Source organism: Anarhichas minor, unplaced genomic scaffold (genome assembly GCF_050575085.1).
Source record: "Anarhichas minor isolate MPS153535 unplaced genomic scaffold, ASM5057508v1 ptg000058l, whole genome shotgun sequence".
Lineage (NCBI taxonomy): Eukaryota > Metazoa > Chordata > Actinopteri > Perciformes > Anarhichadidae > Anarhichas > Anarhichas minor.
Window position 1 is genome coordinate 9,654,738 of NW_027466504.1, and position 9,998 is coordinate 9,664,735.

General features: G+C 41.7%; 2 protein-coding genes across 5 annotated transcripts; one reads left to right on the forward strand and one right to left on the reverse strand.

The window, feature by feature from the left end:
- The first annotated feature begins 1,736 nt into the window (after window positions 1-1,736).
- LOC142932762 (calpain-1 catalytic subunit-like) lies at window positions 1,737-7,809 on the forward strand. The gene is made up of 21 exons (XM_076076808.1): window positions 1,737-1,982; window positions 2,514-2,583; window positions 2,670-2,788; window positions 2,878-3,011; window positions 3,111-3,279; window positions 3,420-3,503; window positions 3,599-3,684; window positions 3,816-3,890; window positions 4,152-4,312; window positions 4,417-4,586; window positions 4,700-4,711; window positions 4,954-5,165; window positions 5,250-5,289; window positions 5,407-5,472; window positions 5,697-5,754; window positions 6,224-6,288; window positions 6,426-6,494; window positions 6,579-6,657; window positions 6,761-6,874; window positions 6,969-7,027; window positions 7,113-7,809. Exons 1-21 carry the CDS (start codon window positions 1,737-1,739, stop codon window positions 7,137-7,139), a joined length of 2,115 nt encoding a protein of 704 aa, XP_075932923.1. The 3' UTR covers window positions 7,140-7,809.
- A 245-nt stretch (window positions 7,810-8,054) lies between these two features.
- Window positions 8,055-9,985, reverse strand: mrpl14 (mitochondrial ribosomal protein L14). 4 transcript variants are annotated; one of them, XM_076076677.1, is made up of 3 exons: window positions 9,930-9,985; window positions 9,404-9,506; window positions 8,055-8,525 (listed from the first exon to the last, which is right to left on the reverse strand). In XM_076076677.1, the coding sequence occupies exons 2-3, from the start codon at window positions 9,481-9,483 to the stop codon at window positions 8,159-8,161; spliced, it is 447 nt and encodes a 148-aa protein (XP_075932792.1). In that variant the 5' UTR covers window positions 9,484-9,506; window positions 9,930-9,985; the 3' UTR covers window positions 8,055-8,158. The 4 variants fall into 4 exon arrangements, with proteins under 4 accessions (XP_075932792.1, XP_075932794.1, XP_075932793.1 ...); XM_076076679.1 differs by lacking the exon at window positions 9,930-9,985 and adding an exon at window positions 9,867-9,885; XM_076076678.1 differs by lacking the exon at window positions 9,930-9,985 and adding an exon at window positions 9,841-9,863.
- Between the last annotated feature and the right edge of the window lie 13 nt (window positions 9,986-9,998).

A 9,998-nucleotide genomic window follows, 5' to 3' on the forward strand; every position in this document is an offset into this window, starting at 1 on the left:
CTGTAGCTCTAATAAGAGTCGACACAGTGACAGCTGTCATATTCAGGCACACAGATTTAATTCAGCTCTGACATCCAGTGTAAAATGAGTGTGATTGTGTTGTAAACATATGTATTGTGGCAGGCTGCGGGCATGATCTCATAAAAAGACAGGCCTGCGTGTACTACTGAACAGGTGCTGTAAACAATCTAAGCCTGCGTGACATGCTGTGGCTTTTGCAAGTAACAGGCCTATGAATACACAAAGCAGCCAACATGCAGCATACTTCTGTCTGTTTGAGGGTGGTGGGGACGCCAGTGTTTGACAGACAGACACGGTTGTTTTAGGGCTTTGTTGAGGTTGAAGTCCTTTAGATGACATCATCAACACAGGAATGCATGGCTCAGCTTTTCCCTAACGTGAAGAATAGATGTATCCTTTTGGTCATTGGCCAGCAGTAGTCTCTGTCTCGCTGTTAGACAGAGCAGAGGGACATTCCTGCAGTCTCTAAACCCATGAGAGGCCTCAGGGTGCAAGGGGGGTAGTTCTATAAACAATGTCCTTGCCTGCAGAATTGTTCCTATCAAATGCATAGCCAGTTTTGCACAGCAACACATCCTTTTTTTATTTATTTAAACTAAACTCAGTCATTTGTTTGCTCATGGATTCTCCTGGTCTCTCACCACTCATCCAAGTGTTACCCTCTTACTTGACTGTTAACTGAACTGAGCTCATTAGGATTCTTGTCCAGTTGAGCAGAGTAATATAAAAGGTCATCCAATGTCCCCGTTTTTACTTCTTCACAGATTCAGACGGGGATAGCCAAGTAAAAACTTAAAATCTAACAGCCAGCATATTTGGTTCTTTTTATCCCCTGGTTTCCCCACAAAGCTATTATGTCCTCACTTGAGACGTGACTGGAAGTTGTGAAACTGTCCGGCATAGAAAAGCAAGTGCATTCAGGGAGGAGAAAGACACCCCCACATTGGTGAACACTAACGTCCATTAGGGCTGCACAAGCTTCTGCAGTGCAGATCCAAATTATTTGAAGAAGAAAGCACTTTATATTTATCTGAGCCAAAGCTTTGGTGAATGACCCTTCTCTCACTCTCTCCCTCTTTTTTTTTGTCTCATTCTCCCTCTCAGCCTGCCCATACAGACAAGGTATCATATTTCAAAGTGCTTTTGTTATTCCTGGGTTTGCTGTGTTTAAGGTGTTATCTTGTCTCACGTCCCTCAGAAATAGCTTTTCGTCTGTTCATATTTTCTGTACGTCTATTATTTCTCAGCTGGGCTTAAAATGATGTCGGCTTCTAACTGAAATTTACATTGCAGAGCATTTACTTTTATTATACATGACAATTATTAGTTGCAGGATTTGCCTGTTGCAGGGCGGTAGCCAGGACACAAGTCTGTCAGACTGAGTCACAAGTCCCACCAATGCAGGGCCACCACTCTCAGGGCAGTTAAAATACCCATCATGTTGTTTTTAATTGTAGAATGTAAAATCCCCTCAGGTTGCTAAACCTACACATTCAATAACTGAACAAATGCAGTACCAGGGACCTGACCTCAGCTGTTCAAATGCATAAAAGAATCTTTATCACCAGTATGAACATTCATTTTTTTCACACACGCTCCCACACTTGATTGCTGTGCTGTAACCCTTAGACAAGTGTGTCGCCGATTAGCTCTCTGCTATTTATAGACGGCACTGTACATACTCACACAGCCCCATATTTTTATCTCACACTAGTATGTATCCAACCGGAGGGATATCTGCAACCATACAGGCCAACAGGCTACGAGCTGAAGGCATGGGCTCCAAGGAGCAGGCTGTACACTTCTCCAACCAGGACTACGAGGCACTAAAGCAGGAATGTTTGGAGTCCGGCTGCTTGTTTGAAGACTCCTATTTCCCCGCTGAGCCTCCATCCCTAGGTTTCAAGGAGCTCGCCCCCTATTCCTCCAAAACTAAGGATGTGGAGTGGATGAGGCCCCCGGTGAGTGGTGACTACTAATGCATGAAACGATATTGATAGTAGGACACAAGATAACAGATGTACTTTTGCTACACCCACATACAGATGAAAGTATGTTTTTAAGACACAGATTCCAGACCTAAAGCTGGATATAAAGTGGAAATAGCTCACTCATCCTTCTTTGGATAGCTGCCCATGTAACAGTTCTCCACAACAAGCATGTGGTTCTGACTCTCAGATAAACATATCATATAAACAGACATATCCTATGACATTGTGTTTGTTCATGTCTGCAAACTCAGACAGAACAGGACAAGTAGGGACAGTAACCTCTCGGGCCGCTGCAGCTGTTGGCATCGCATGGCATTCCCTGACCACTCCCTCGCTCCCGACATTTGTTTACAGTGCTTCATTAAGACACAGGAAAGTTGACGTGTAGATGCAAGAATAGCGATGGTTGCCTTTTAAAGCAGATTGTGAAACGGTTGACTAGTCTGAATTCTGAGACTTTGAGGTATTTGATTGTCACCCAGACATTTCATTTCTCCATAGGAACTGACCGACGATCCTCAGTTCATCGTGGGTGGTGCTACCAGAACTGACATCTGTCAGGGAGCGCTGGGTGAGCCCTTGTTGTTGTTAATGTTGAATCTGCCCTGGAAAAAAAAACGAGACAGAATTAGATAATTAGATTCTTCTCACTTGCAGGCGACTGCTGGCTCTTAGCAGCCATCGGCTCTCTCACCCTGAATGAGAAGCTTCTTCATCGGGTTGTCCCTCATGGCCAGTCCTTCCAAGATGATTATGCCGGAATCTTCCACTTTCAGGTACTTCAAGATCTTCCATGCACTGCACAGCAAGTGTAAGGCAAGCAGTTTAGGTTGATGGAGTTGTTGATTATTGCTCTGTGTTGCAGTTCTGGCAGTTCGGCGAGTGGGTGGATGTTGTGATAGATGACAGACTGCCTGTCAAAGACGGCGAGCTCATGTTTGTCCATTCCGCTGAGGGCAATGAATTCTGGAGTGCACTCCTGGAGAAGGCTTACGCCAAGTAGGTATTAAAAGAGCCGACCCAGATATTAAATTATTCAGCGCGAGTGTATGCAGTAGGAAGTTGTAAATTACAAGCGTGTTTTCACTGTGGCTTCAGGCTAAATGGCTCCTATGAGGCTCTGTCCGGAGGAAGCACCACTGAAGGGTTCGAGGACTTCACAGGTGGTGTGTCTGAGATGTACGAGCTCCGCAGTGCTCCCAGAGATCTGCACAGGATAATTGGCAAAGCCCTGGAGAGAGGCTCTCTGCTGGGCTGCTCCATCGATGTGAGTGCTGAGCACGCTGGCACGCCACCAAGGCACGCGGATCAATGTTGTGCCATCCTGAGAAAGCCAATAACATTAAAAGCATTTCTATTTATTTCTGTGCCAGTCAATGCGGTAATCATGTTTTCATATTATTGCAGATCACCAGTGCCTTCGACATGGAGGCTGTTACATTCAAGAAGCTTGTGAAGGGCCACGCCTACTCTGTCACTGGACTGAAGGAGGTCTGTCTGTGTATGACTCTGTTGTCTTTAATCGGTTACCCTTATGAATAATACTAATGGTCTTAAGTTGCCCATAAACTCTGTGCGTTATGTAGGTTGATTTCCGCGGCAACATGGAACGCCTAATCCGAATACGTAACCCTTGGGGTCAGGTGGAGTGGACTGGGGCCTGGAGTGACAAGTGAGTTAATAAATGTCTTTGTGTACGGAGTATTTTTCCATCCCTGTTTTTGTTTGGTTAATGTCTTCTTTTGTGACTGTTAAATCTCTTTCTAAACGTTTATTCCGGTCTATTTGTCTTGTTGTGTGTAGTTCTCCTGAATGGGACGAGATTGACTCGTCTGAACAAGAGGACCTGCACCTGAAGATGGAAGACGGGGAGTTTTGGTAAGATGTCCCAGGTGCTGTTGTACCGTAGAGCAATATTATGTACTGTTGGTATTTTAAAGGACTAGTTTGACATTTTGGGAAAAACGCCCATTCACTTCCTTGCAGAGAGTTACATGAGAAGATTGATACCACTCAATCACCTAACTCTCGCCAAGAAAGTGAATGAGCGTATATATATATATCCCAAAATGTCAAACTATTCTTCTAAAAAGGTTGCATTCAGCTTTCTGACCCTAAACTCATATTTTGATCTTCCAGGATGTCCTTCAGTGAATTCAAGACGCAGTTTTCTCGGCTAGAGATCTGTAACTTGACTCCTGATGCCTTGAGTGAGGAAGGTCTCGGCTACTGGAACAACATCAAGTTCTACGGCGCGTGGCGGAAAGGCAGCACCGCCGGAGGCTGCAGGAACAATCCCAGTGAGTCCCAACCGTACGGTCACAGACAAAAAAAGAAAGCCTTTCAAGTATACACGCTGACATAGACTATGAAACGGGCTAACACAAGTGCACCATCTGTGCAGACACGTTTTGGATCAACCCTCAGTACAAGATCACGTTGCTGGAGGAGGATGATGACCCAGAGGATGATGAGGCGGTGTGCAGTTTTCTAGTAGCTCTCATGCAGAAGGACCGCCGCAGATATCGGCGCCATGGTCAGGACATGCACACGATTGGCTTTGCTCTTTATGAGGTGAGAATAGAGAAAATCAGTACTGTCCCTTTGCCTTTCTCATAGTTACAGTACATTACATTATTACTTTAAGTTTTTCCTCAGCTCATTAATTTTTCCCTTCTTTTGTGCAGATTCCAGAAGAGGTAGGCAGAGCATCGATTACTAAAACATTGTGTTCATCACATTCATTCTTTTTATGAAAATCACACACTTGCATCGTGATTGAGATATTCATTCTATTTCAACACGTTTTAAATTAGTTAGAAATTAAAAATAAACACTGTGTTATGCTTTGTGAAATGGTGTAAAGTATATATGATTTCAATTAAATTGACCTAAAATCATGCACCTGCATCTCTTATGTATTGTTTCCTACTGCCGATAGTACAGAGGCTGCCAGAATGTCCATTTGAAGAAAGATTTCTTTTTGAAACATTCATCGTGCGCTCGCTCTGAGACCTTCATCAACCTGCGAGAGGTGAGCACGCGGCTCCGTCTGCCCCCTGGAGAGTACCTCATCGTCCCCTCCACCTATGAGGCCAGTAAGGAGGCTGACTTCGTCCTCAGAGTCTTCACTGAGAAGCAATCAGAAACAGAGTATGTGGGGTTTTTTTGCATGTGATTTTAATGTTGATTTAAGTATTTATAACGTAATCTCATGTTTGTTTTTGTCCATTGCAGAGAACTGGATGATGAAATCTCTGCCGATTTAGGAGATGATGTACGTATCAGTGAGACACTAAAACTAATATGTTACATACTATTCTCTATGAATATTAGAAAATAACTAGAACCCTGATCGTAAACCAAAGCCTTTTGTATTTGTGGTTTCCTACAGGATGAAATAACTGAAGACGACATCGATGACTCTTTTAAGTCCATGTTCGCCCAGCTAGCAGGAGAGGTAAGTCTGAAAAACAGATCAGTCTTGTTTTGCATCTCTATTTGCATTTGTACTTGCTAAGACTGCTCAAATGATTTCTGTATTATAATGTTGGTAATGGTAGTATTATTGTGGTATTTTAGATAACATCTAAAGATCCAAAATGGCATCCGCCTTGTTTATGGTGAGGAAATAAAGTAAATCAAGTCATTCTTTCTCTTTTCTTGTCCTCTGTGCTTTTTCAGGACATGGAGATTTCTATTCACGAGCTTCGGACCATTCTGAACAGAGTCATCACCAGGCGTGAGTTTTCTGTTTATTTTCAGTTTACAATTCATAGCTACTGGAAAATGTACATACTAGTAATAGATCTTCCACTACGGTATTACATTCTGCTGTGGAGTGTTCACCATGATGTTAAACTCATTTTAGGTCACGGGCACATGTTTCTCTTTCTTTTAGTGTAAAACAGTACAAGTACATTCTGACAACGTTCACAATTAATGAACAATCCATTTAGAAAACAGATGATGAACAGCCTGAGATTTCCGTTGAAAATTTGAATCAATGACTTTTCAGCTAATTTTACACTTTACAAAGTCATCCAGTGGGCAGGATTTACCCTTTGGCGGGCCGATTCTGGCCCTCGGCTGTATGTTTGACACCCCTGGTGTTGACCATTTATTTCCTGGACTGCCTCTATTACAAGGCCTCTGTGCCACTGTGTCTTTGTAGACCAGACTGTTTCAGACGAGTGTTTCTGCTGTTTCAGACAAAGATCTGAAGACTGATGGCTTCAGTATGGAGTCATGCAGGACCATGGTCAACCTGATGGATGTATCCTCTTGAGTTAACAGGCAGGAATGGATCAAAAATGTTGTTACATTGATTTGATCAGAAACAAATAAGACATGCATTTAGCATGCTTGTGATTGTTTGTATGTGGTTTCACCCCTTGACATCGCGTTTACCAGAAAGATGGTAGTGCTCGTTTAGGGCTGGTGGAGTTCCAGATCCTCTGGAACAAAATCCGAAAGTGGCTGGTAAATAAATAACAAACTCAAAGGAACAGTATTCACACTTAGATTCTCTAAATTTCGATTAACATTTTATTCTCTGTCTTCCAGGTCATTTTTAGAGATTTTGACCTCGACAAGTCAGGTGCCATGAGCTCATATGAGATGCGTCTTGCTGTGGAGGCAGCAGGTATAATGCTCTTAAGCATCATTTCCACAATGATTTGCTGTAAACACACTCACAGATGATAAAGTGTAACATTTCCTTTAATTTTCATTGTCATCCTGTGTAGGTTTTAAACTGAATAACAGACTGAACCAGATTCTGGTAGCCCGGTATGCAGAGAACGAGATGGTTGACTTTGACAACTTCATCTGCTGCTTGGTCAAGCTTGAAGCCATGTTTAGTGAGTATTAATGTAATAGATGCTATTCTAAATGTATACTGTGTGTTTGCAGACTAGAATACTAGTAAAAGTATTAATTGTGACACTTTAACAGGGTCTTTCCAGCAGTTTGACAAGGAGGGATCAGGAGAGGCTGAAATGAATGTCACAGAGGTGAGTTCTGTTTAAAAACTAAATCTCAATACATTCTGTCAGTCTTTCTGTTCTGTCTATCTAATTGTATTTATTGTATTGCCAGTGGCTTTACCTGACAATGTGTGGTTGAAGAGGGCCTTCTTCGCTGGAGGGAGATATAGAGTAAAGGCACAGTGCCTGCAAATTGCGAACCCGGGGAACTGATGATCCATCAACCTTAGCGACCTTTAACACATCACACCTCAGCGTACGTAAAATACAAATATAGCTGTATAATATTAAGCAAAGTCCAATCAAGCCAAGTGTCTCCCGGACAACTTTTAGAAAACTATGCAAACCTGTAGTAGGAAATAGTCAGTGTGCCACATTGATCTGTCATCTCTGTAAAAACAGCATGTCTCTGACTCTGTGCATGACAAAAATCACTAGCTTTAATGTGCCTTGTTGCAAGTTGATTCACTAACAATTTCACTGTTCTCATCACTCATCATTTCAAACTCTCACTAAAAGCTGTTCTGCCAAGGAACACATAGAAGAAATCTGAAGAAGCCCGTTACTGTAATGATGCTTTACAATGTGACGTCTTATAGTTTCTTTGCACTCATGTTTCCACTTTGTCCTAATTTTAGAGCAGAACGATTAATAAGAAATGAACACCTGTGTTGAGTTGGTAGTTCCATGATTTTACCTGTAGATGGCAGTACAGATCTAATGTAAAGTTTAGCCTGTAAATCACACCATGATTTTATAAACGGCGATTAAAAGTATGCTAGTCATGTTTGTGTAGTATGTTGTGCCTTCAATAAAATATTACCCTAACGGTTCATACTTTCCCAGTTTGTTCATTGTATTCATGATAACATGAGTTTGACCCACATTTGGCTGCTCAAACTTCCCCAGAAGCTGATATGCTATGCCTTTTAAGCTAAAGGTTATATTTATTGTAAGCACAGAGAGGCCTCCATGAAATGCCAAGCATGTCGACAAAGGCTCGAGCTCGTTACATACATTAAGTGACAACAGAATACTGTAGAGACAATTGTGGCTGGGTGTATGCTCCCTTTATTGAAAACATACAATCATAAAATGTTCATAAACCCCAAGCAGATGTGAAATATACAGTATATATCAAATCACAGCATCGTGTTATTACACAAATGAATTAGCAATTGCCAGGACTTTCGAGTAATCTCCGTCCACTTTACGTAGATGTGTGGGTAAAGGGACCTTAATCCTTGTTCCTGTAGGATTTCCATTGTCCTCAATCAGAACAACATTGTTTGAATCAAAGCGTGGACTCATGCGTTCTCCAGGCATTTTGTGTCCAACGATTAGTGCTTTCTTCTTCTGTCCTTTGATGGCAAGCAACACTCTGTCACCAACTTTCCCTACGCCGTTCTTGGTGTAGACATGGATCACTCTCGGGGGGCGGTGCCATGGTGTATTTCCAAGGGAGCTGTTGTCCACAACGCGCACTCTTGTCATTTTCTGAATGGCTGCTGCAACAGCAGATACACTGAATAGACAAAAAAAAAAAAGTGAATTGCTTGATGACTACAGCTCTCCTCCAGAGACCCAGCAGTCATGCAAGAAACTTACTTTTCTATGAGGTAAAGCAAAAATTCACCCTTTGATAGAATAAGTTGCTTCTTAGGATGAACATTGGAGACTGCTCCATAAACAGTGAATAAAGTGTGTTATAAAGTTTAATCAAAATGATGTATCATGGTCACCCACTACTGTAAATAATTTGGCTCCGGCCCACAGCTGTAATATCTAACCAGAAGAAATGCTTAGATATTTAATATTTGTGTGCGACAGGGCTCAAACACAATGATAATAATAAATCAACTAGGTATCAACTATTATAAGCACAACTCCATGGAATAAACCAGACTCTACGTTTTATCAAAAATGTTTATATATTGGACGCAAGATGTCTCCTACTACACTGAAAAAGTTAATTCTCAGTGTGTGTTTGTGTGTATGCAATGTGTATTAGAGGCTTCAGGTTTCCTCAGACTAATAGAGATGCAGTTATAAGGCTGATGCAGGACATGGCTGTATTAAAGCGAAGAACCACGTCTTACACTAACGTTAGATTTGAAGTGACCACAGAGAAACGTTTCTCCTACAGCAGGTGAACATAAAAACAGTCTTCTAGTGTTCAACTCTGCGCATGTATGATTTTGCCGAATGAAGGTCAAACATCCATTTTAAGTTACAATAAACAAACAACATTATGCTGAGGAATGTCACTGCTATAGTTATGGCTGCGGCACTATATTGTTAATCGATCTGAGTCGGTTTAACAACTTAAATAAAATGTGTTAAAAACAATCAGACCACACAGCTGTCAGGTCTTAACGGGCTCTAACATTTACAATAACTTACCTAAAAGTCCTTGGCTGAATCATTGACGATGACTCTGCAAGGAGCCCGGTAAGGGATCTTGACAGCAGGTGGAGAGCCATAATTACAGCGAATGATGTGCCAACTAGAAAGAGAAGTTATGTATGGTTATCAGCTAATAAGCTACTACAGGGTTTGCTAAAGATATCGCTAGCATTAGCTAACAATCACGTGGCATCAAATCAGTCCGAGTAACGAAGCAGAATCATTTTGTTTATAGTATTTTCCCCGAATACACTAATACCGAAATAATTGTGTTAAAAGCATCAAGGATTAAGAATGAAATATCTATCTTGTTAAATCCTTATTTCACGGTCCATGCCAATGTCATAAGCGACGCGTCAGCAATACGCGACCAACCGACTTTAGCCGAGCTAGCTGATAAACACAACATGCATTCACTTATGAGAAATAAATACTTCTCTCTGCAAATGATAAGCTGTACTTTGGTTTGATGAATGTTGTTAAATGTCAACCGTTTGTATTTGTAAAAGAGTATCTGACATACCGCAAAAAAGCGGCTACCGCCCCCCAGTTAGCTTGTTGTTTGTTACTTTATCATACGTCATATAAACGC

Bases quoted from the DNA above. Each gene is read 5' to 3' on its own strand.
- LOC142932762 (XM_076076808.1), top strand. From the start codon at position 1,737: ATGTATCCAACCGGAGGGATATCTGCAACCATACAGGCCAACAGGCTA. The intron at 5,166-5,249 runs GTATGTGGGGTT...TGTCCATTGCAG, and splicing joins GAGAAGCAATCAGAAACAGA to AGAACTGGATGATGAAATCT. The intron at 5,755-6,223 runs GTGAGTTTTCTG...CTGCTGTTTCAG, and splicing joins GAACAGAGTCATCACCAGGC to ACAAAGATCTGAAGACTGAT.
- mrpl14 (XM_076076677.1), bottom strand. From the start codon at position 9,483: ATGGCTCTCCACCTGCTGTCAAGATCCCTTACCGGGCTCCTTGCAGAG. The intron at 8,526-9,403 runs GTAAGTTATTGT...TTGTCTATTCAG, and splicing joins ATTCAGCCAAGGACTTTTAG to TGTATCTGCTGTTGCAGCAG.